The sequence below is a fragment of the Diabrotica virgifera genome, chromosome 8 (assembly GCF_917563875.1).
Source record: "Diabrotica virgifera virgifera chromosome 8, PGI_DIABVI_V3a".
In the NCBI taxonomy this organism is placed as follows: domain Eukaryota; kingdom Metazoa; phylum Arthropoda; class Insecta; order Coleoptera; family Chrysomelidae; genus Diabrotica; species Diabrotica virgifera.
This window is the reverse complement of record NC_065450.1, coordinates 42,937,061-42,963,976: the sequence shown is the minus strand read 5'-3', so window position 1 is coordinate 42,963,976 and position 26,916 is coordinate 42,937,061. Positions and strand designations below refer to the sequence as shown.

General features: G+C 33.8%; 1 protein-coding gene across 4 annotated transcripts in view; it reads right to left on the bottom strand.

Annotated features, from left to right (window-relative positions):
* LOC126889923 (E3 ubiquitin-protein ligase MYCBP2) overlaps positions 1 to 26,916 on the bottom strand; it is a 743,799-nt gene that overhangs the window by 651,636 nt on the left and 65,247 nt on the right. For all 4 annotated transcript variants that reach the window (XM_050658657.1, XM_050658658.1, XM_050658659.1 and 1 more), the window contains exons 6-9: positions 14,326 to 14,676; positions 12,395 to 12,662; positions 7,737 to 7,917; positions 6,433 to 6,592 (exon numbers count right to left, since the gene is read on the bottom strand). In XM_050658657.1, the coding sequence (XP_050514614.1) occupies positions 6,433 to 6,592; positions 7,737 to 7,917; positions 12,395 to 12,662; positions 14,326 to 14,676 (960 nt within the window). The remainder of the gene's footprint in view (positions 1 to 6,432; positions 6,593 to 7,736; positions 7,918 to 12,394; positions 12,663 to 14,325; positions 14,677 to 26,916) is intronic.

Genomic DNA, 26,916 nt, shown 5'->3' with positions numbered 1-26,916 from the left:
TAGTGTATCGGCGTTGCTAAACAAAGTGAGGACATAATGAAAATGTCGAAAGCTAACTTAAACTAAGAAGAACCAATGACTCAGAATTTTAGTATTTTTGAATGATGTTCGAAAGGGCGGGCATGTTTTCGACGCTAAAGTACCTGAGGGTCTTAAAAGTACCCGTGTTTTGGACGCTGCCAGAAAGTAAAGTTAGGACCGAAGGGTTGGGTCTTCCTCCTTTGGGTCTCTTAAATTTACTATTTTCTCCCGATTTTACTAAAATCGGGAGAAACGTATTGGAGGTGCGTAAAACGGTCGTGTAAAGCGAAGATATTCACGAAAGGGCCAGAAAAGTTAGTGATCCGAAGTAATCTAGAACATAATCACGAGTGTGATATCAAGACGCTTAATAGACAGATTGTGCGTAGCAGTGCCAAAAGGAAGGCTAAGGATAATTTGACCGAAAGGCCGTCCAAAATCATACATAGTTAGTCCAGAAAGCCACTGCGCATCCGCTAGGAAAAATATTCTAATTCGGATTTTTTGCACAATCTTACTCAAAAAGGACTCCTTTTAACAAATTTCCATGTTGCCAGGACCAAAAGGTGGTCAAAAATTTTTTAAACGTTTTTTTTTTGGTTTTTTCCTAAAATTATTTTTATTGCATGGAAAAAGTTTTTTTAGGTTTTTTGGATCATTCCAAACAGAAAAGGTCTTTAGTAACTTTTTTCTAAAAATGATAGTTTTTGACATATAAGCGATTAAAAATTGGAAAATTGCGAATTCGGCCATTTTTAACCCTCAAAGACTATGTGAAAAACTGAAAATTTGAATGTTTCCAAGGTAGGTAGATATTCTTTAAACATCGATTGATGAAATCACGAAGAGTTTTTTGCAATACAATATTCAAAACTCCTTTGTTTTTTAATTGCGAATCAAGCGTGCGCGACACTATTTTCCACCGACAGTATGGTGCAAATGAAAGGAATAAATTCGTTATTTCGAAAATCGGCGACTTTAAGGAAAAATCCCGAAACAGGTCGATTTTTATTTTTAAGTTATGATGTTGTGGCATATATGGTATACTAGTGACGTCATCCGTCTGGGCGTGATGACGTAATCGATGATTTTTTTAAATGAGAATAGGGGTTGTGTGGTAGCTCGTTTGAAAGGTTCTTCAATTCTCCATCAAGTAATGTAAACATTTACATAATATTTTATACAGGGTGTCCTTCTACTTCTTTTTTTGTCAAATAATTTAATTTAATAAAAATTTTTTGGACACCCTGTATAAATAATTATGTAAATGTTTACATTACTGAATAGAGAATTGAAGAACCTTTCAAATGAGCTAGCACGCGACCCCTATTCTCATTTAAAAAAATCATCGATTACGTCATCACGTCCAGATGGATGACGTCACTAGTATACCATATATGCCACAATATCATATTTTAAAATTAAAAATCGACCTCTTTCGGGATTTTTCCTTAAAGTCGCCGGTTTACGAAATAACGAATTTATTCCTTTCATTTGCACCATACTGTCGGTGGAAAATAGTGTCGTGCACGCTTGATTAGCAATTAAATAACAAATGAGTTTTAAATATTGTATTGCAAAAAACTCTTCGGGATTTCATCAATCGATGTTTAAAGAATATCTACCTACCTTGGCAACATTCAAATTTTCAGCTTTTCACATAGTTTTTGAGGGTTAAAAATGGCCGATTTCGCAATTTTTCAATTTTTAATCGCTTATATGTCAAAAACTATCATTTTTAGAGAAAAGTCACTAAAGACCTTTTCTCTTTGGAATGATCCAAAAAACCTAAAAAAACTTTTTTCCGCGCAAAAAAAGTAATTTTAGGAAAAAAACAAAAAAAAAAACGTTTAAAAAATTTTTGACCACTTTTTGGTCCTGGCAACATGCAAATTTGTTAAAAGGAGTCCTTTTTGAGTAAGATTGTGCAAAGAATCCGAATTAGAATATTTTTCCTAGCGGATGCGGAGTGGCTTTCTGGACTAAGTGCGTTGAAAGAAAATGTAGATTGCTTGAGCCACATGACTGTTAAAGACGTTAATTTAATACGAAATCAAATATACAGTGAACGGCGAATGGCTCAACCGAAACTGCCCAAAAGTAAAGAAGAAACTATTTCTGCGGTAAATATTATGAATATCAAAACACTTAAAGACGAGAATTTTATATTTGCGGTTGAACCAAGTTCTAACATTATCATCTTCTCGTGTTAAGGCGGAGACAGATATCCGCGCCGCGAACTCCGCGCCGTGTGTGCGCCGCGCGTTCGTGGCGCGGTTATTGTTCGTTAAAATTTTTCATTTTGACGATCCAGAGGAAACTTACGAACGTTTAGTAATTGTAGATAATCATGTCTCTGTCCTGTACTTCTACTACATCTTATTTTGGTATTGTTCTGAAACTATTTTCTTGTGTCATCTTATGCAATTTACTATTTTATGTGGAATAAGCTACAGTTTGGGAACATTTCGGGAACTACCTTTTTCGCTTCCTGGCAACACAAATATAATGGTAGGGGAGCCCAAGCGGGGATTTTTGCAGTTACTCAAGCGCGTCAGAATATGGGGAGAAACGTGGTACCATGCATATGTACCTCCACCATATATTGGCTCTTAACACATGGGAGTTCGTTCAGGGGGGCCCGAAAAAAAATCTATCCTTAAAATATTCGAAATTGTCAGATTAAGATAAGGTAAGTTAAGTACATGCAAAAGAGTCTATATTTCAAAAATATGACGATTTGAGCGGGGCGTACGGAAATGGGCGAGTCAAAAAGTTTCACAAAAAAAAGCGAATATTTCGCGAAATGAACGTCAGATTGAAAAACTAAAAACTACGTGTTCAATATTTTTCAAAAATCTATCGAAAAATACCAAACTTGACCCCCCACGAAGAGGGGTGGGGGGTAAATTTAAAATTTTAAATACAAATCCCGCGATCTTTCGCAAAATAAACATCATATCGAAAAACTGCAAAATACACTTTATCAATGTTTTTGAAAAATCTATCGAATGGTTCCAAACACGACCCCCCACGGAGGTGAGGTGGGGGTTACTTTAAAATCTTAAATGGTAGACCCCGCTTCTTATTGCAGATTTGGATTGTTTGTATAAAAATAAACAACTTTTATTCGAAACATTTTTTTGAATTATGGATAGATGGCGCTATCATCGGAAAAAAGATTGTTGGAAATGGAAAATTAAATTAAAAAATGGGAAGTCCCCACTAAAATGGAAAATTTTACTTAACTTTTTTGGTTTTAGGACCTAATAATCACAACCCAATAGGTCCCCAAAGCGCTCGAGTGACTGCACATTTAGCATACTTTGCTCCCCTACCATAATATATCTGCTTGTTCCTACAACCAGAAACAAAATTAGAGAACTATAGGTACTTCCAAGTCATGCGATACCTTTTTCGTTTTCCGGTGACACAATTGTAATGTATCTGCTTGTTTCAACTGCGTAGCTTCACTAGAAACGAAATTAGAGAACTATAGGTTCTTCCAAGCCCTGTGTTAATTTTTCGCTTTCCGGTGACCCAATTATAATATATCTGCTTGTTCCAACTCAGTTGCTTCACCAGAAGCGAAGTTAGGAAACTATAGGCTCTTCCAAGATGTGCGTTACCTTTTTCGCTTTCCGACGACACAATTATAACATATCTACTTGTTCCAACTCCGTTGCTTCACCAGAAGCGAAGTTAGGAAACTTTAGGCTCTTCCAAGTTGTGCGTTACCTTTTTCGTTTTCCGGTGACATAATTATAATATATCTGCTTGTTCCAACTCCGTTGCTTCACCAGAAGCGAAGTTAGAAAACTATTGGGTCTTCCAAGTTGTGCGTTACCTTTTTGGCTTTCTGGTGACCCAATTATAATATATCTGCTTGTTCCAGCTCAGTTGCTTCACCAGAAGCGAAGTTAGGAAACTATAGGCTCTTCCAAGATGTGCGTTACCTTTTTCGCTTTCCGACGACACAATTATAACATATCTACTTGTTCCAACTCCGTTGCTTCACCAGAAGCGAAGTTAGGAAACTTTAGGCTCTTCCAAGTTGTGCGTTACCTTTTTCGTTTTCCGGTGACATAATTATAATATATCTGCTTGTTCCAACTCCGTTGCTTCACCAGAAGCGAAGTTAGAAAACTATTGGGTCTTCCAAGTTGTGCGTTACCTTTTTGGCTTTCTGGTGACCCAATTATAATATATCTGCTTGTTCCAACTCAGTTGCTTCACCAGAAGCGAAGTTAGGAAACTATAGGCTCTTCCAAGATGTGCGTTACCTTTTTCGCTTTCCGACGACACAATTATAACATATCTACTTGTTCCAACTCCGTTGCTTCACCAGAAGCGAAGTTAGGAAACTTTAGGCTCTTCCAAGTTGTGCGTTACCTTTTTCGTTTTCCGGTGACATAATTATAATATATCTGCTTGTTCCAACTCCGTTGCTTCACCAGAAGCGAAGTTAGAAAACTATTGGGTCTTCCAAGTTGTGCGTTACCTTTTTGGCTTTCTGGTGACCCAATTATAATATATCTGCTTGTTCCAACTCAGTTGCTTCACCAGAAGCGAAGTTAGGAAACTATAGGCTCTTCCAAGATGTGCGTTACCTTTTTCGCTTTCCGACGACACAATTATAACATATCTACTTGTTCCAACTCCGTTGCTTCACCAGAAGCGAAGTTAGGAAACTTTAGGCTCTTCCAAGTTGTGCGTTACCTTTTTCGTTTTCCGGTGACATAATTATAATATATCTGCTTGTTCCAACTCCGTTGCTTCACCAGAAGCGAAGTTAGAAAACTATTGGGTCTTCCAAGTTGTGCGTTACCTTTTTGGCTTTCTGGTGACCCAATTATAATATATCTGCTTGTTCCAACTCAGTTGCTTCACCAGAAGCGAAGTTAGAAAACTATTGGGTCTTCCAAGTTGTGCGTTACCTTTTTGGCTTTCCGGTGACCCAATTATAATATATCTGCTTGTTCCAACTCAGTTGCTTCACCAGAAGCGAAGTTAGGAAACTATAGGCTCTTCCAAGATGTGCGTTACCTTTTTGGCTTTCCGGTGACCCAATTATAATATATCTGCTTGTTCCAACTCCGTTCCTTCACCAGAAGCGAAGTTAGAAAACTATTGGGTCTTCCAAGTTGTGCGTTACCTCTTTCGTTTTCCGGTGACCCAATTATAATATATCTGCTTGTTCCAACTCCGTTGCTTCACCAGAAGCGAAGTTAGAAAACTATTGGGTCTTCCAAGTTGTGCGTTACTTTTTTGGCTTTCCGGTGACCCAATTATAATATATCTGATTGTTCCAACTCTGTTGCTTCACCAGAAGCGAAGTTAGAAAACTATTGGATCTTTCAAGTTGTGCCTTACCTTTTTCGCTTTCCGGTGACACAATTATAATATATCCGCTTGTTTCAACTGCGTTGCTTCACCAGACACGAAGTTAGAAAACTATAGGTTCTCCAAGTCGTGCGTTACCTATTTCGCTTTCCGGTGACACATAATATTTTAGGTATATCTGCTTATGAATGTTTTTTTGATATTGATAACTATTTCCGAAGTGAAAGTCGAAAGGTCAAGTAAACTTGATTTCAAACTCGAATTGTGGCTTATGCCCAAATAAAATAGTAAATCTTATTTTTAATACATGTTATTTTTAGTACAACAATGAACTAACATTTTTTAAAAAGGCCCGCATGTACATTTTTTTTATTTCAGCTTCTATTTCCGTTCAGATCGGGTTTAAGTTGTTTCTTTAAATTAAACGGTTCTTTATTGAGGATCCCACAATAATGATTTTCCACGGTAAACATCAATTTCCTTCCGACAGTTCCGACCATTCCATTACTAACAAATATTCAACTCATGCGTGCCAAAACCAACAAACCACTCGCAAACCCGTCCAAATACGTATTGCGAACCATCAAAGCGTTTGTTGAAAAACCGACAGAATTTAGATCGTGGTGCGCCGTGTGCGTGCCGTTTGTGCGTCACTTGAAAACACGTACTAATCTGACGAACACGCTGCGCGCGAGCGGCTCGCACACCGAGCAGAGCGCATATGTATCTCCGCCTTAACACTAACATGCGTTTTCTGTGCGGCAGTGAAACGATTTATATGGACGGTACATTTAGTTACCGGTATCGGTATCGCTTTCCATTTACATTTCAATTAGACCCAGCGTCCAAATCATGTATGCAGAAACAGGTAATTTTATTTTTCAGCGTCGAATTTTAAATTTAGCGTCCAAATCATGCACGCCCGTCCGAAAGGGTTGAGGGGTAATATTCTTAACTAAATATTCTGATATATGGTGGGTGCCAAAATTAAAATCTGCGTTGATTCTTCCTAGCTAGTAAACAACTATATCCATATGCATTATGCATAATTTGTTCACAAAAAATTACCTGATTGTAAGACATTATTTTGTCTAACACTATTATTTAATCTATGCGCAGTGGACGAATTAATAGCTGGTCTCGACGATTTGGCTTTCAGTGATTGTTTACTGCAACTTTGTACTGACTTCTTGCTCTTATTTTTCCTTTCTTCTAAACGACTCTGCAACTAAATCAATGACGTCAGATAATATACAGATACATATCCCTGTAAGTTGTGTCCATATGGAAAACTTTTTTATTATTAATTTTACGAAAAAATGTTATTCTTCATAAAAAGCTCTGCATGGTGCAAAACCTAAGATTTAACCATCAAATATCAAATTTTTTGAATATTATACGAGGTATATCAAAAAGTTTAAATTTCACTCAAGAGTAAAGTAGCTTTATTTTTCACAATATTGAAAATTGCTATTATGAAAAGTTGTTTGGAATTAAAAACTAGATTCTAGTATGCAATTACATCCTTCTAATTGAATTTTTTTTTAAATTATGGATAATTAACAATCTTTTCAGTTATTTCAATTCAGTTAACTCTTTTATTATTAATTTTACGAAAAAACGTGATTCTTAATAAAATGTTCTACATGGTCTAAAACCTAAAATACAACCATGTTATGTCAAATTTTAACAATTTTATAAGAGGTATCTCAAAAAATATAAATTTCGCTCAGAAGTAAAATTTTTCACAATATCGAAAATTGTCATTATGAAAAGTTATTTAGAATTAAAAACTATTTTTCAGTATGTAATTACATCCTTCTAATTGAAATATTCTGAACTATAAAGGTACTTTACTTTGATCTAAATTTATCTTTTTTGACATACCTCGTATAAAATTGATAAACTTTGATATAAGATGGTTGTATTTTAGGTTTTAGACCATCGAGAACTTTTGAGAACATCGAGAACATCGAGATTGAAAAGAGTTATCAGAAATACCTGAAAATAATGTTAGTTATCCATAATTAAAAAAAAAATTTCAATTAGAAGGATATAATTGCATATTAGAATATAGTTTTTAATTCCAAACAACTTTTCATAATAGCAATTTTCAATATTGGGAAAAATAAAGCTACTTTACTCTCTAGTGAAATTCAAACTTTTTGACATACCTCGTATAACATTCATAAAATTTGGGTTCTTGGAATCTTGGGTTTTAGACCATGCAGAACTTTTTATAAAGAATAACTTTTTTTCGTAAAATTAATAATAAAAAAGTTTTCCATATGTATACAACTTACAGGGGCATACTGTAGAAAAAACAACAAAAATGGAGAAAAAAATTAATTTTAGGTATTTCGACTACTTACTTGCTCTTGTAGTTTGGTTCTTTGTCTCGGTGGTATAACAGCTTTTTCTCTAAATATCAAGTCCAATCTCATCATTCCCGCCAAATCGGCTAATTCAGAATTATCTACTACTTCCCTAGCGCAAATCCTACAGCATCCGCATATACTGCAACCGCTGTCACCTTCTCCACATCCGCATTCCCTAACATGACAAAAATAGTGTTAATAGTAAGGTATAGTTGCCAACAAGTTATCGCAGAAACAATATCTTAAGCTTATTACAAAGTCATTTGTATTTGAGTGGTGTGGTTAAGTTTCGGGCACAGGCAGAGGCGGATTTAAAGATTTGCCACCCCCGTGATATCCATAATTTGCTCCCCTCCCCACCCCCGCCATTTTTGACTTTTTTACCAAAATTTGCAACTCCCTGAATTCTGCCTCCCTGGGCACTAGCCAATCAGCCCATATGTAAATCGCCCTGGTCCAATAGAGATCCAATCCTAGAGAATGCTCCAACGCCTCCACGCCTAAAATTTGGGCACGGTACTTGAAGAAGACGAAGAAGCCCTGGTCACTGATAGAAATAATAAACTGTTAATAATCTAAAATGAATAACCATTTTCAATTTCGTTGCAACACGAAACTACAGCCGCATCATTATTCCAGTTCAATCAGAGAGTGCAGCAAGCATCTCTAACGGTTTCGAAACTTGTTAGTCTCTCATCAGGAGGCGCATATGCTGCTCTCTCTGATCCAACTAGGACAAACCCCGGTGTGCAGTCACGGATTGCAACGAACGAAATGGCAGGGATGCCCTAGCGGCAATTGCTAGCAAAAAACTAAGTTTTCAATCCAATAGCACATAAAACAACATCCAAAAAATCCAAAAATATTATTCTACATCCTACCAGACTGAAAGCAAAGGGAACCTTCTCTGGTAACACCTCCGAGGCTTCTACAATTTGCAAGCCATAACGTAGCTGAGACTAAGGAACATGAAAATGGTTATTCAATTTTGATTTACATGTTTACTCTGGTTTGAGTACGAAGGGAACCATTCTCGTTGGAACTTTACCGCGCTGAGCAGATGGGACGTGCATTATAAATTGTAAAATTTCCTCATTTTCCTTAGTCTCAGCATCCGTTATGGCTTGCAAATTTTAGAAGCCTAGGAGGTGTTACCAGAAAAGGTTCCCTTTGCTTTCAGTCTGGTAGGATGTAGAATATCATTTTTGGATTTTTTGGATGTTGTTTTACGTGCTATTAGATTGAAAACTTAGTTTTTTGCTAGCAATTGCCGCTAGGGCATCCCTGCCATTTCGTTCGTTGCAATCCGTGACTGCACGCCGGAGTTTGTCCTAGTTGGGTTAGAGTTTTGTCCCCCACAATATTGATATGATATGCAATTATATATAAAAGTAAATTTAATTAATTTTATTTTGCTTGCAGTACTGCATTTTAATAACTAATTTTATTTACTACATACAATTGTTTACGTTTTAATAACATAACCTGAATTTTATTTTTTCTTATTATTTTTTTTTGGGCTATGGCCTTGACGATTTTCTAGTAACCAGGAGTAATATAATTCGTCGCTTTGCCGAACTTGCAGGGTCGCAATACTGAGTCTATACCTACAATTTTTGTTCAGATCTAAGTCCTTCCTGTTACCCTAATTGTACACCTGAATAGAGCGCTATACGAGGGTATTAACGTATTAACAGAGTGAATACAGGGTATATTTATTGTAATACATACTTAGTTAATCCTACAGGTAGACTTGCAAGAGTAGGTATTTGACACTTCATGGTATAAATGATTCACATTATATTATTTGGTAATATGTAATAATATTAATATAGTATGGTTACGGTACGTATCTGATTCTTGCTTAACGTAGGCACATTTTATTCATCAGGGTGTATTGAATATTTATATTTTCGATATATTGCAAGGTATTAAAGGTGTATATTGTGATAAGTTAGGTCTTTTATGTCTTAACAATATTTTGTATTTAAGAGTTCAATAGTCATTACATTTTTCTTATATTTTGCTTCATTTCCTGTTTTTATTTTATGTTCAATAAATATTTGTAGTTATAGATTGTTTTAGTGCTCAGAATTAACCAGATCACCTTCTGCTAACCCATAATAAATCCCTGAGATGAGATAACGAGAGATTAACTGAATTTTGTAGTTATATTATAAAATATATTCATAATTTAATAGATAAATAGTTTTCACTTTATTTATTCAGTATCATCTCTCGATCTTTATTTTTTTATTGTAAAAATTTCTATGGAACGCTATTTCACGTTGCGTTGATTCACGTCTTTGGTTTTATCTCTTTCTATTACATATTTTCAATTTCTCTTGTTCCGTGCCACGTTCCATGGAATCCCAGCTTAAAAGGGAATTATTTTTATTACCTACTGTGTGACCGTTCTATACAAGTTAAAACTAAAGGGCCTAGCCGGGTAAGATGATGAAAAGTGCCCCCAACTCGATTCGAATTCCATAAGGTCATCGTTTAGCATATATAGTGAAACTAACTTTCTGAAACTTTTAGCCCCCTAGCTGGCCATGTGACCCACATAGAGCCTAATTAGGGTTTTTATGCTTTTATTTTTTATCTCAGCCGCATCGAGAAGTAGCGAAAAACTTTAAATAAAAAAGTTGTAAGCTTTAAAAAGTTCTGTCCGAAAAAATTTTTTTTTTAAATTTTTTTCGGGAAATTTAAATTTTAGAACGATTTTAAAATTTTAAATGAGTTTAAAAAAATAACTAAGACATTCGTTTTCACGAAAAAATATAACACGTGTATTTTTGCACAATGTTTCACCCTGAATTTTTTCAAATTTTTAAAATTGGTGAAACGCAACTTTAAAAATAAAAAACCGCATTTTTTCGGTTTTTTTTTGTTTTTTGATACAATTTTTTACATGTTTTTCAAAAAAGGTAACACCGTCACTAGAATAGGTAAAAAGCTGAAAAATAATTGGGGGTTGCTTAATAAAAATTTTTTGTAACGCCATCCATTTTCAAGATAGAAAATTGAAGAAAACAAAATTTTACACATTTTTTATGATTTTGCCGAAACTACTGGCAACATTGTAATAAAACTTGGCGGGTTTTAAGAGGTAGTTATTGTGCATCTTTTGACATACAATGGACCGTGATAGTCTGACGTCAAAACGTCAAAATTTTTCCAAACACGTTGTGTCTAGGTATACGCTAACGTGTACGCAAATAAAAAGTTAGGTAGAATTAAACGTCATAACAAATATTTTTCTATCAAACAAACACTAAACATATCAAAATAGCGTGTATCAAAATATACAGCCACTGCCCACGATAAATAGTCACTAGCTTGATGAAGTTTAACTTTTGTATTTGCGTACATTTTAGCGTGTACCTAGACACAACGTGTTTGGAAAACTTTTTTTGACGTTTTGACGTCACGACTATCACGGTCCATTAAGCATGTGATATTCATCATTGGCGCGCATAGGGGTAATGGTCTGAACTTTTCAAAGAAAAAAAAAGATAGTACGCCACTGACATATTTCAAATTAACAATCATTTTTGAATTTCTCGTTCAATTTGCGATAAAAAAACTATCTCCTCATTTTTTTTTCATACGACGCGCCGTTTTGCTGCAAAAAATAAAATATCTTAACGCTTCCAAAGTATTCGAATTAGTTTTTATAATGGATGTACGAGTTTATGTAGATGTAGAAACTACTAGAAGTTCGAATACTTTGTAAGGGTTAAGATGTTTTATTTTTTGAATAAAGATGGCGCGTCGTATGAAAAAATAGGAAGATAGATTTTTTGTCACACATTGAACGAGGAATTCAAAAACGATTGTTAATTTGAAATATGCCAGTGGCGTACTATCTTTTTTCTTTGAAAAGCTCAGACCATTATCCCTATGCTAGCCAATGATGAATATCAAATCCTTAATTGTATGTCAAAACATGCACAATAACTACCTCTTAAAACCCGCCAAGTTTTATTACAATGTTGCCAGTAGTTTCGGCAAAATCGTAAAAAATGTGTAAAATTTTGTTTTCTTCAACGCCCGCCGTATCTTGAAAATGGATGGTGTTACAAAAAATTTTTATTAAGCAAACCCCAATTATTTTTCAGTTTTTTACCTATTATAGTGATGGTGTTACCTTTTTTGAAAAACATGTATAAAATTGTATCAAAAAACGAAAAAATGCGGTTTTTTATTTTTAAAGGTGCGTTGCACCAATTTTAAAATTTGAAAAAATTCAGGGTGAAACATTGTGCAAAAATACACGTTATATATATTTTTTTAGTGAAAACAAATGTCTTAGTTATTTTTTCATACTCATTTAAAATTTTAAAATCGTTCTAAAATTTAAATTTCCCGCCAAAAATTAAAAAACAAATTTTTTTCGGACAGAACTTTGTAAAGCTTACAACTTTTTTATTTAAAGTTTTTCTCTAGTTCTCGATGCGGCTGAGATAGAAAATAAAAACATAAAAATCCTAATTAGGCTCTAGGTGGGTCACATGACCACCTAGGGGGTTAAAAATTTCAGAAAGTTAGTTTCACTATATATGCTAAACGGTGAACTATATGAAATTCGAATCGAGTTGGGGGCACTTTTCATCATCTTACCCGGCTAGGCCCTTTAAAGTACTTACTGTCCAGGATTTCGATCAGCACTAATAGATGATAAACAACTGATGGAGTACCCAGTACATTCTCTGCAAACGGTACAAATCATACACATATCGTCATGCCAAGCGTGCATGCCAGGAGGACATATGTTATGTGATTCCCCCATATTCAAATCAGATACTCCGGGAATATTTTCGCTTTCCTTTTGATTTTCTGACTGAATTTCGTCTATCAAATCTTGCTCTTCTTGAACACCGCAAGTGTCCATGGCAACAACATTGGACGAGTTTTCTAAAACAAAAATAACATGAAATAACTTACAATAAAATAGAAGCTTCTAGTGTAATTTGTATATTTGCAAAATTACTAAAATAATGTACTCCACAAGGTATTTCACAAGAACCCCCATGAACAAATTATACCCAACATACAAATAAATGGTATCGCCAAAGAATACTCCATCCAAGGTTGGATGGAGTATTCTTTGGTATCACCCTTCAGAGTTCTCAAATTCCCAAAGTTTTATATACCTGGGTAGAGAGCTAAACAGTCAGTTGAAAGACAGACAAAGAAGAAAAGAAGACGCATTGAAATAACAAGGTCTGCAACCCCAAGCTATCAGTCACAATAAGTCTGAGAATACTAAAGTGTTATGTGTGGTCTCTATTACTATATGGCTGTGAGACCTGGGCCCGGATTACGTACACTCGATACGCATCGTATCCGCCATGTTTTACCGTAGCGCCTTATAGGAAAACATGGCGAATACGATTCGTATCGAGTGTTCGTAATCCGGGCCCAGGTCATTAAAACAGTATGACGCCAACAAAATGAATTCATTCGAAATGTAGATGTTCCACCGAATGCTAAGAATAAGCTGGACCAGCAGAACTGCGAATGAAGAAGTACTGGAAATAATGAACACACGTCCTCATCTCGTCAATACTAGCAAAATTAGACAGACGTCATATTTAACACATAATGCGCCACAGGGAATTTGAGCAAGTCCAGGTAATATTAAAAGTCAAAATCGAAGATAAAATGGGTATAGGAAGAAAGAAAAAATCCTGGCTCCGAAACATCAGAGATTGGATCCACACAACAGGAAATGCCTTAATTCATCAAGCCCAGAACAGAGAGAAATTTGCCATATTGATCGCCCACCTCAATATAGAAGTCACTTAATAAGGAGAAGGATGAAGCAGATTCGAAGCCTATAACGGAATTTAAAATGTGAGTCTACCGTAGAATGTTACGCATACCATGGACCGAACATCGCACAAATCATTCAATACTAGCAGAACTTAACATAAAAAGTAGACTCACCACAACTATCAACCAAAATATACTGAGATATTTTGGACATATACCTAGAAGAAGGAAGGCATGGAATGAATGATAGTTGAAGGCAACGTAGAGGGCAGAAGATACAGAGGAAGATCTCCATTACGATGGTCGGACCGCATAAAGGACGTGACTGGTTACTCATTATCTTAAACAAAACAATATGCACAGGAAAGAGATACCTAATTGGGCAGAAATTCAATTTGGGTCAAACAAATTACATGACGCAACTGCATCCTTACGAAAGAGAAAATATAGAGGAGGAAGAGATTATCTTTGAAACCTGAAGTGATATCAGAAGTTTCTTCTTATCAAGACGGCTCAAATGATATATCATAATATATCCCATTTAAACGATAAATATCACTTCCGGTTGTAACTCCAGAACCGGAAGTCCTAACTGAAATTATTTACCTTTACTGCCTTGCCCTATTCAAGTACTGTTGTTTGACACCTTATTTTTTTCTTTATCTTCTATAAAAACGGAGGAGATGTGATTACGGACGGACGGGCATATGGACGTGGAATACGTGGGTAGTTCAACGTTTTCACCATTTTTTTAATTATGTAGAATGGGTGAAATCAATAAATATTCGTTATGCTATCTTACCTTCCTTCGCCATATTAAATTCCCTCCCACACTGGAATTTATTATTAATCCCGAAAGTGTAGATATGTCCTTTGTTAGTCAGCGTAACTGCGTGAGCTTTTCCCAACGCCACTTGAGTAACAAACTCCCCTTTCAAAAGTCCTACAATTCCTGTCACTGGATCTGCGTGTGTGGTGTCCTTGCCGAACATCAGCAGCTCTCCTTCTTTGTTTATAAGCGCTGTTGTGCCATTGTTGCAAGCTACATAGACGATGTGTTGACCGTCTACTTTGATCATCTTCTTCGGTTTGACAGGTTTAGGTTGACGACGAATTTTGTTTTGGTCGCCGTCTTCTCCTCTTCGAGCTGTACCTTAAAGAAAAACAATAACTTTCAATACATTCAAAGTACTCGGCAAAATTAACGGAACACCTTAAAAATGGGACATGTTAGATGTCTCAAATTTCCTAAACCAGTTGTCCGATTTGACTGATTTTTTTAGTTTGTTATAGCCTTATTATTTAAGAATATCGGTGTAATAATATTGTTGCTAGACAGGTAAATGTCATTTTATACTGGGTGTAACAATCATACTGTGTTTTTTCCTTAAAGTTCGGAACACCCTGTGGAATATTCTAGCATATATACCTAAAATAATAAAATTAAAACTTAATTGTAGCTTTAGTCTCTCTTAACATTTTCTTTCTTGATTAATTTGCTTATATTGGATAATAAAAAAGTTAGGTAATTAAAAACCAGCCATATTCTTCAAGGTGTTACAGCAATACAACAAGCCAAAAACAATAAAGCACATGGACCAGATCAAATCCCTGTTGAGCTACTTAAACTTTTGGATGAGGAAAACATTACCTACTTGACTACTTTATTTAACAAAATTACAACGAAGGAAAATTACCAGATGATTGGTTGGAGTCACTGTTTATAACATTACCAAAGAAAAGCAGGCCCACCAAATGCAGCGATTTTAGACTAATCAGTTTGACGAGTCACACACTTAAGATACTTTTACGTATTATACAAAACCGAGTATTCCTTCTGTGCGAAACTAGAATGGGTAATAAGCAATTTGGATTTAGAAATGGTCTAGGAACTAGAGAAGCACTATTTTGTATGCGCGTTCTATTACAAAAAAGTTGTGAATTCCGAAAGAACGTTTATGTTTGTTTCATCGACTTCGAGAAGGCATTCGACCGAGTACAACATGATACACTTTTCGACTGCCTGCAAGCAGCAGGACTTGACCACTACGATATAAGACTGCTGAAATACTTATATTACAATCAAGTAGCCTCTATCCAAATTGGAGACAGTCGTACTGAAAAACTGCCGATAAAATGTGGAGTACGACAAGGTTGTGTTTTATCACCCACCCTTTTTAATCTGTACTCTGAAGAAATCTTTAGGGAGGCTTTGGATGACAGACAAGAGGGAGTAAGGCTAGGCGGAGAAGTAATCAACAATATTAGATACGCTGACGATACAGCCATTCTTGCTGAAAATTTACAAGATCTTCAGACACTACTAAATCTAGTCAGTGAAGCAAGCTATCGGAGAGGCCTTAAAATCAACATTTCAAAAACAAAGTGGATGGCAGTTGGCAAGATTAATATAGATCAAGGTCAGCTTTCTCTCGATGGAGAGGAGTTAGAACGGGTAAATCATTTCAAGTACCTTGGCAGCTGGTTAAATGTAAATTGTGACTCTGATGAAGAGATAATAACTAGGATCGAAATATCACGGAAGGCTTTTATGACCTGGAAACCAGTTTTATGTAATAGAAACCTGTCAATGAATATTCGAAAGAAGGTGCTGAAATGTTATGTGTGGTCTATCCTATTGTATGGTTGTGAGACATGGACGTTAAAAACCACAATGCTAAACAAAATAGAAGCATTCGAATTGTGGTGCTATCGACGAATCCTAAAGATATCGTGGGTTTCGCACACTTCCAATGAAGATGTTCTTCAAATGATGAATTCGGAACGTCAGCTCATAAGCATCATAAAGAGGAGAAAAACAGAATACTTCGGCCATATAATTAGAGGACCCAAATACCATCTGCTTCGCCTTATAATACAAGGAAAAGTGGAGGGAAAGAGATGGATTGGTCGAAAGAAGCTTTCATGGCTGCGTAATATTAGACAATGGTGTGGCTGCACAGTAGAAGAATTATTTCGCGCAGCAGCCGATAGAGAGAGATTTCAGGAAATTGTAAACATGATGACGGCCAACGTCTGAATACAGACACGGCACCTAAAGAAGAAGAAGTTTCTAAATAAGTGCGACACATTTTAAGAGGTAATTCTGCATGAAAAAATAATGGCCGTTTGCTTTATAAACCTATGTCCGCAAATGCTTCGTTTCCGAGATACGGGATATTGAAGTTTTTCTTACAAACTGACGATTTATTTATTGCTCTAAAATCGGTTGAGATATGCACATGAAATTTAATAGTTTTTTTAGAGGTAGTGATTGTGCATTTTTTGACATACAATTAAAATTTTATATTCGCCATTGGCGTACATACGGGATGTATCTAAAATGTTGATACCTGCATGCACGCCAATGGTGAATATAAAATTCTTAATTGTATGTCAAAAAATGCGCAATAACTACTCCTTAAAACCTACCAAATTTCATTTGCATATCCAACCGGTTTTAGAGCAATAAATAAATCGTTAGTTTGTAAGAAAAAATTCAACATCCCGTATCTCGGAAACGAAGCATTTGGGGACATATGTTAATAAAGCAAACTTCATTATTTTTTCACGCAGAATAACCCCTTAAATTTGTTGCACTTATTTAGAAACACCCTGTATTGATGAAGAACATGGCTAGTTGTTAACGTACCTAATCTTTTTATTGTGCAACATAAGCAAAGGAATCAAAAAATAAAATATTAAGAAAGCCCAAGGCTACAATTGAGTTTTAATTTCAATATTTTATCTATGCTAAAATATTCCCCAGAGTGTTCCGAACCTTAAGGAAAAAACACAGTATGATTGTTACACCCGGTATAAAATGACGTTTACCTGTCTAGCAATAATATTATTACATTGATATTCTTAAATAATAAGGCTAATCAATCACTGAAATAGGAGTATTTTGTGCCAACAAGTTTAGGAAATTCGAGACATCTAACATGTCCCATTTTTAAGGCGTTCCGTAAATTTTGCCGGTGTGTGTATTTTTTTATGGAAATAAAAAACGGATATCGAGCACTAAATTTATTAAATCTTGCCCAAGTATACTTTAACTCCTAGAGCGTCATCAGTTGGCGACCACCAATATTAAGAGAAGAAGTCATTTATGCCATTACGAAATAAGGTAAAGCTACTGGACCAGATGATGTGTCCATCGAATTACTAAAACTCATTGATGTAGATGTTAATGATGTATTATTTTGTTTACTCTTTAATCTAATATATCAGACTGCCACAATCCCCAGACAATGGCTGCAATTGACCTTTGTAGCAATTAGCAAAAAGGCAAGTGCAACAACCTGCTCAGATCACAGAAAAATAGCTTTAATGAGTCAAACACTTGAATAAGAAATTAGTGACACTCAGTGAAATTAGTACAATTTGACTTTAGAAATGGCATGATGGCATTAGCACAAAAGATGAGACCAGACGGTAGAAGATCAGTACGTCGTCTCGGAAAGAGATGGAAGGTCGAAGGATGATGTTGAACCCTATTTATCTAGGTTTGCGGTACAAAAATGGGAAATGGAAGCACATGATCGTAGAAGATGGAGGGCTATAGATGGAAGGCTTATTAATGTAGAGTCATTACATGTTCTGAGATTGTTATTTTTTGGCAGAGGTATAAATATTGCTTTGACCTATTAAATATTGCTGCGTGTGTAGTCCAGGCTGTATGCTCTCCTGCAAGCTCGTATTGAGGAGGCCGTCAATGGTGAGTGCGAAAGAGATGCACCATTCCGGCTTCCAATGGTGCATCTCATATGGCAGACAATGAGGGTATTTGGCTCTGAATTCTCTCCTACTACATCGATTTACATGATATTTTCACCGTAAGTAGGGAATAGCTCAAGAAACAAAGTCTACCCTATAACAGGGTGCGCCAAACCTCTGGGTTTCTTTGATTACGGCTAAATTATGGGATATACAAAAAAAAAAATTTATAACGAAACTAATATGACATCTACAATTTAAAATTATTTTCGATTATACAGCAGTCAGAACGACGCACGGTATGAACTAAAGTTGTGTTTTTTTAAATGGAATACCCAAGCGGTCTAACTGTGTATAATTTTACATGCATCTGATCTGCGACGGAACTGACGTCACATACTGTTTACAATTTATGACGTGAAGATGGCGTTGACAGGTGTTTTTGTGGTTAATAAATAATAAATATTTTATTTGGTGACATATTTTAATGTAAAATAAATTGTAAAACAGGTAACATTATGTATTAAGGAAATATCAACTATATATTAAATCATTTTTGAATATATTTTTTAAAAATATGAATATTTTGTATAAGGTCTTATAGGTCTAAAGTATATAATTTTCTAAATGATTACAATTTTATTGAAAAATATGGTAATATGGGGCTGTGGATTATGTTCCCAAGGTAACAAAAATTTAAGTGGCATGTCAAAGTTCTCTACATAGGATAGTGTCATTTTTAAATTATTACATATAATCATAAAATATACAGTGTGATCACTATTTTCAAATACAAAATTTTCTCATTTTTTTGAATGGAACGTATATTAGTATTTCATTTTGTAGTGAATATTACATCCGTTCTTTTGGTATAATGTATGTACCTGGCATGTTTCGTTTTGTAGATATTTAAAAAATAACTATGGCTTTAACGTTTTTGCAGATTTATTATATTAAAAAACTTTATATTAAAACATTCACTAAAATATTAAAGATGAAAATAAAAACGTACCTATTAAACAATTTGAAAATAAAAATATAAAATAAAACGTATGCCTGTACAACTTGATTGAATTGAATAACTTTAAATTATGTCACAAAAATGTATTAGGTACTATGCTTATGCCGGCGCGGGCATAAAGTATAACATTATGTGGTTCGTAACTAAGTTATTGCGATGGAAAGAGGAATGCTTGGCATATCACTTAAGGACAGGAAAACAAACACATGGATAAGATAGAAAACCAAAGTCACCGATGTGGTACAAAAATCATTAAAAGTGAAATGGGAATACGCTGGACATGTAGCTAGGAGCGATCTAAACAAATGGCACAGAACAATTCTAACCTGGAGATCATACCAACACAAAAGACCCAGAGGCAGACCTCCTATGAGATGGACAGATGATCTGAAACGACTGCAGGGAAAAATTGGCTACAAGTAGCGTACAACAAAAAACAATGGAAAGGAAGACTTGAAGAGGCTTACGTTCAGATGTGGACGTGAATGGCAAGACGAAGAAGAAGAAGAAGAACTAAGTAATAAACAGGTAGGTACACAATATTAAACTGGTATGAAATAAAATCAATTATGTACCTTTAAAATGGTATACTAAATACACTAAAAAACTTAATACGCGGTATAAAGTGCAAATATACAAAAATAAAAGTATGAAAAGAAAATAGGTAAATTCCAAACCTAATCAAAGTAGGTTTATCACAATGTTTGGTACTACATACCTACTTAAATAGTTAACGAATCAAGTTAACGCACTAGACACAGTCATTAGAGGTGAAACAAACAAATTAAATGTCATTAACATAACTTTCTAGCTTTGCAGTGGGGATAAAGGTAACGCCCATTTATAATAAATAATAAAATTGTTTAATGTTGTGGAAAAATGTCAGTTTGAAGTTAATGCTTGCGATATACAGATCATTGTGTGCCAAGTTTAAAATTTTGTTGACAGTTTTGCTGTAAGTAGTTATTGATAACAATATACTCCAAGATAAACCTATAAAAATGTTTTGCTCAAAAAACATTAAATACAGTGAGATGGTTTCTAGAGGACTGAACAATACATACATAGTTTCTATTCAAAATCAAAGTGTTGTGACAACTCATACTAGTGCAATGGCAATAAACTCTGCATGCCAAAATTCCGGACATGATATGTCAAATATAGATCCAGAAGTGTGCAACAATGTTAGTGCTTCAAGTTTAGTGCCGACATTTGAAGAAAAAGATTTACCCAAATATATTAAAAATCTTATAATAAGAAGCCGCCTTCTTGAAAAGTGTTATTTAAAAACAAGTGATTTTAGAATTCCATTGGTAAAAAATAAATTGGATATGGCGATAGAAGATGAACTTGTTTCAGTGGTAGAAGACTTCTTCATCAAGAAATCTAATTTACCATATTTACCCAGTGATAATCTTCTGAAGCATATCAATAGACTTTTTGCTGAAAATGAATTGTATATACAATACCAATGTAGGAACCAAATTGTTTTAAAAGATGTGCTAGATGTGAACCAGATGGCCACCAGAATTCTGCTCGAAACATATGATGAAAAAAGCATCGAGAGATTAGAACTTTCTTCCTTATGGGGACGTAAGTGTCAAGTTAGAGAAATATAAGAAACTGTACAAATTGTGTAAATATGTAAATAGTAGTTAAGTAACTAGTCAGTAAGTTTTAACGCAGGTTTCTAACCAAAGAAAAACATTTTAACCACACCAGAATTTATATGATTATCCAGATGGAGTTTAATCTGTATAATATATTATAAATTCTGACAGTCCTAAGTCTGAATAAAGTGGGAAGGAAATGTTATTCTTATATTGTTATTAGAAGCCTTCATTGAATAGTTTTTCGGTTAAGAGGGTAGGCGCGAGATCTTGCTATTTAAATGCACTTATTTTTTTCGAATCCTGAGAAACTCAATAAATATTTTTGAAAAATTTAAACGCAGAATTAATGAAATCTTCTACAATGTTTAATTTAATAAGTTACAGGGGTGAAAAATAAGAGAAAAGTTAGTGTGATTTTTAATTTCAAACATCTCATTCAAATGAAACTTTTTGTTTTTTCTGGACTTTCGGCCCTCGATAATAATGTAATCTTTCATTCTGCGTTTAAAAATATCAAAAACACATATGTACCTACTAGTTTTCTCAGGATACAAAAAAAATTAATGCATTTAAATAGCATTGGACAAAGATTTTGGGCTTAGCCCCTTAAGTTAATATTTAGTGGCATCTTTTATTTTACATATTTTTAAATAATGCATTTTTCAGGTATTATTCAAGGTTATATACGTATACATGTCACCATTTTCAATAGGTTTGTTCTAGCATCAGTTTCAAACGGTTTGAAACCATCAGTGAATAGTCGACCAGCGCGAGTAGAGGGGATAGCACTGGTGACTGTATTATGTTCTCTCACTGACCAACTGTTTGCTGACGGTTTCTGACTAGTTTGACTGTTTGCTAGAACAAACCTAATATTTATTTAGTTTCGCAATTAATTAATAAATATTCAAACATCCGCCTCTGGTTAGTTGTCAAAAAGTTGACGTTTTTAAATTCCGTAATAATTGTTTTTACGTCAACGTCAACCTTTTTCACAAATAACCAGAGGCGAACGTTTGAATATTAATTTTTTTTATTTAGCTAATGCCTCGACAACTAATGGACATTGGCATGGTACAGTGGATTTTTCCAATTAGGTACCTAGTGTAATGTGTGTGTTGAGTAAGTGTCTTGTTACTTTGCAAAGTCGACGTCATTGTCTTTGCAAAGAGACGCTAATTGTATCCGAAGAGTGGCATAGGTACTGATAGATCAACGGGCCCTGGTTCCAGTTGGGATGCGGGCCCGCCTGTCCCATAAAACCACACATTGTACCTATATCGAAAAATTTTAATAAACATTGAATATAAATCATCATATATCATAAAATGTATCATAGATTTTTTATAAAAACTTAAGCTAATTTATAGTTCATTTTACTCACGGTTGTTGCTCCAAATTTTAAAGAACCGTTTGGATTGACATCAAATTTGGCATAAACAAACATAGCTAACATATCAAAGAAAAAAGAAAAAAAAATGATATTGTGCCGATGTGTGATTTTGTCCGGGGGTGAGTTTCTTTCCTTCTCGGGGGTGAAAAAATACACGTTCAAGATAAATCCGGAATTGGATAAACTAACTAATTCTAAGCAACTTTAGTTCCATAGACTGTTTTCACTAAGTCTTCACTAATACTTTTTAAGTTATTTGCGAGTAAATATGTTCATTTTCAACAAAAAAATTTGGTTTCTAGAAGGTTTTTCGGAAATAACTCAAAAAGTCCTCTGTAAACCCAGTAGGAGCAGAGTCGTAGGTAATGAAAAATAGGATCTTATTCGTCAAATTCCAAATCGAATATTTTAACTCATCACTCTTTTTTAAAGTGTTTAAAAAAGCTAAATTTCTGTTTTTCTTTAAAAGTTTCTAGCATCAAAAGTAAACAAGGTATGCTCACAACACATTTAGTCATTTTTCTTCTAAAAAAAAATCGTAAAAATCACCACCTACTTAGCATATCAAAAATGAAACTAATCGTTACCCCGCTTCACAAGTTACTTGACTTACCTATGTATTGTTTATACGATCTGTAAGTTTTATCGGTTCAAAGTTCTCATTTTTGAAAAAAATTGGTTGAATAAAACATGTTTTTTAATATTTTTTTTTAAATAACTTAAAAATTATTGGTGATACCAAAAATCTCAAGTAGTAAAAAAATATGTTATTGTAAATATTTTGGACTTTTTGTTTTCCTGAAGACAAAAATTGGTTAAGGTATGGCTATTCAAAATTTGTATACACTCGTGATTAGTAACTCGTTTAGCCCATTTAACTAGAACCTTTTTAAAAATAAGCACTAAGAACCAATGAATCTTACAGATCTTAATAAAAAATACATAACTAAAGTAATTTGTGAAGCGGTAACGATTAATTTCATTTCGCATTTTTCAATTTTTCGACCAACATTATTTTGATCGTAACTTACCTACTTTTTGTGTTAAAAACTTTTTTAAAAAACAAAAACAAAGTTTTTTTTTAAATAATTTAAAAAAAGTTGAAATCAGTCTTCCCGCGAAAATTGCTTAATTTTTTGGTTATTTGGTAGAACTTACTTTTTATTAGTACAGTGGAACCTCGATAACTCGGATTAATCGGGACCGCGACCGATCCGGGTTATCGAAAATCCGAGATAGCCGGAGAATATGGTAAAAATTAATAAAATACGGTATACTTACAGATAAACTCCGTTAGAATTGAAATAACATGTGAAATATATTTATAATTGTGCACAGTACCTACTCATTAAAATTACTAAAAAAAAACACCAAACACAAACGTAAGCAAATGGAAGCGAACAATACAAGACACACAATACAGTTACAACGATGTAATGTTATTATTAGAACAGTGAAAACTAAAGACTATTGTTTTTAAAAGAATTTTTTAAATAGTCTTTCCTAAACAATGCTGACAGTTTGAAATAAAAAGGAATAGATACTACAGACAGGTGGCTGTTGTTTCTGCGGCGTGTGCTATGAGTCATTTTTAATATCGTATAGTTCAAATTACCCACATACACATTATCTCTCAAATATTATATTACATACATTTTTATTGTTGAAAGGTTTGTCTGATAATTAACTATTTTGATGGGAAATAAGCCACAATTAAATTGAAAAATGCAAAATATTGAAAATCAAAATGTTTATCTGATGAAAATCGGTCCGGGTTAGCCGGATTTCCGGGTTATTGGGGGCCGACTTATCGGGGTTCCACTGTATTATTATTATATTAGTTATAACTCTGCTGCTATACAGGGTGAGGCAGATAAAAGTCCTATTAGAAATATCTCGAGAACTAAAGGAAACCGAATCATGAAAACTGGAATGAAGGGGTTTTGAAGAGTGATCTCTTTAATGAAAATATTTTCATCGATTTGCTACTTCCGGTTATACCGGAAGTGGCTTATAACTTCGTTTTTTTAAATGGAACATCCTGTATATTTTTTCATTTTTGGATTCTCCTGGATGTCTTCTTTCTTAAAATATGAGGTTTTGTAATGTTATACAGGGTAGTTTAAAAGATAATTACGTTTATTTTCTTAATTTCCTAGCAACATTCACACCCTGTAGAATTGTAGTAGTTTGACATCAAAAACTCTATTTATGTTCAAATGATTTTTAATATTAGTCTACTATTGTTAAAAATTTTTAGTATAGCTAAATATTGAATTGTACTATACAGGGTTGGTCGAAACTCGGAAAGAGTATTTTCTGAGTTTTCTTAAATGGAACGCCCTATATTTTATTATTGAAATGAAATGATATTTTATGCTACTTTTTTATTTCTTAAGCATTCCCTATACCTAACTGCTTTAATTTGTGAGTTATTGGTGATTCAAGCCAAACATTAATTTCAACAAAAAATACGTGAAATTTTATTAGGTTGGCCGTGAAAATATTCAATCACAAATAATTTTTCGGAAATAAATACATATTAATCTAGACTGATCTTTAAAATTGCCAATAATGGTTGAGCTATCAAAATACCTGCGTAGTTAACATTCTTGGCGCGATTAACAATTAAGCACAAATTAAAGCATTTAGGTATAGGGAATGCCTAAGAAATAAAAAAATACCATAAAATGTCTTTTCATTGCAATACTAAAATACAGGGTGTTCCATTTAAGAAAATCCTCATTCCGAGTTTCGACCAACCCTGTATACTAAAATTTAACATTTAGCTATACTAATAATTTTTAATAATAGTAGACTATATTAGAAATCATTTTAACATAAATGGAGTTTTTGATACACAACTACTACAATTGTACAGGGTGTGAAAGTTGCTGCGAAATTAATAAAAAAACGTAATTAGCTTTTAAACTACCCTGTATAACATTACAAAACCGCATATTTTAAGAAAGAAGACATCGAAGAGAATCCAAAAATGTAAAAATATACAGGGTGTCCCATTTAAAAAAACGAAGTTTTAAGCAACTTCCGGTATAACCGGAAGCGGCAAGTTGATGAAAATATTTTCATTAAATAGATCACCCTTCAAAACCCCTTCATTCCAATTTTCATGATTCTATTGCCTTTAGTTCTCTAAATATTTCTAATAGGGCCAGTTATCTGCCTCACCCTGTATACGGGTCTACAGACTTTATATATACTCCAAGTTTTTCACTTTTTTATCAGCTATATTTTTGCTAATAGTATTTTTTTAATAAAATGCTTCTTGAGTTATTTGCGAAAAAGAGCCTAAAGTGGTTTTTTGTAGAAAAATAAACACTTGCACTCGCAATTAACTCGAAAAGTATTGAAGAGTAGTGGAAAAACAATATAGAAAAACAGTTGATTAGAATTAGTTAGTTAATCCAATTCAGGACTTATTTTGAACGTATATCTTTTCACTCCGAGAAGGGGCGAACGTCATCCTCTGGGTAAAAGCACTCATCGGCACAATATCTCGTTTTTTCTTTGACATTATTAAGCTATGTGTATGCCAAATTTCATGTCTATCCAAGTCGTTCTTTAAATTTTTTTGGTTTGAAGGTTTTGCAATATTTTACCGTGAGTGAATGGACTATTAAAGCAGTAAAATAATATTAATCCTATCGTTTTTCATACTGACATGACTGATGACTAGAGACTGGAAAATATGCACTAAAAAATGTCTAAAATATGCATGCAATATGCATTTTAAAACAAGCTGAATATGCACAATTAACATGCAAATATGCATTTATATATGCACTTATTTTTATATGAATAATTTTATGGTTTACGTTAAATACATAAATAAATAAAAAATAATAAAAATAAATAAATAGGTTTGAATTTAAACCAAATTGTATTATTATTTCTTAATATATTTTTTTAACTTCAGGTTTTGTGACAAATAAAACGGCAAAATATTTTATTTTGACCACAAGATAAATAAGAGTACAATAAAATAAATGTACATATTTTTATTGTTACAATATTGATTCATATTTTCTAAACTAATATTATAAAAAGAGTACAATAAAACAAATTTACATATTTTTATTGTTACAATAAATAATCATATATTGATTCATATTTTCTAAACTAATATTATGTCTTCTATCTGTTAATATTTGTTTATAGGCAGAAAAAGATCTCTCAACGTCACAAGATGTAATTGGGGCATATTTAAACTTTGCTATTAGAGACGGATCCATATTAATATTTTCATCGAAGTTTCCAAAATTGATTATATTATTTATTGAACGCAATAAAGTGAAACCCTCATTTTTGTTTAAAACGTCATCAAGTTTATCTTTAATTTTTACTCCAATTTCCCCATTCAGATTTGTTATTTTCTGTTTAACCGAATCAACAATAGACATACTATTGTGAAGACATAAATTTTGAGCCTCTAATTTTGTAATTGAACTTTCAATGATATCGAAATTCGATTTTATATACAACAATTGATTTTTAATAGACTTTTCTTTAAAAATATTTTGACAGTTATCAATAGCGGTACAAGTCGGATCAAAACTTGAAATAACGCTTTTGATGTCGTCGTAGTGTTCAGATAAAAATATAGCACTTTTAAGCCAAGTTCCCCAT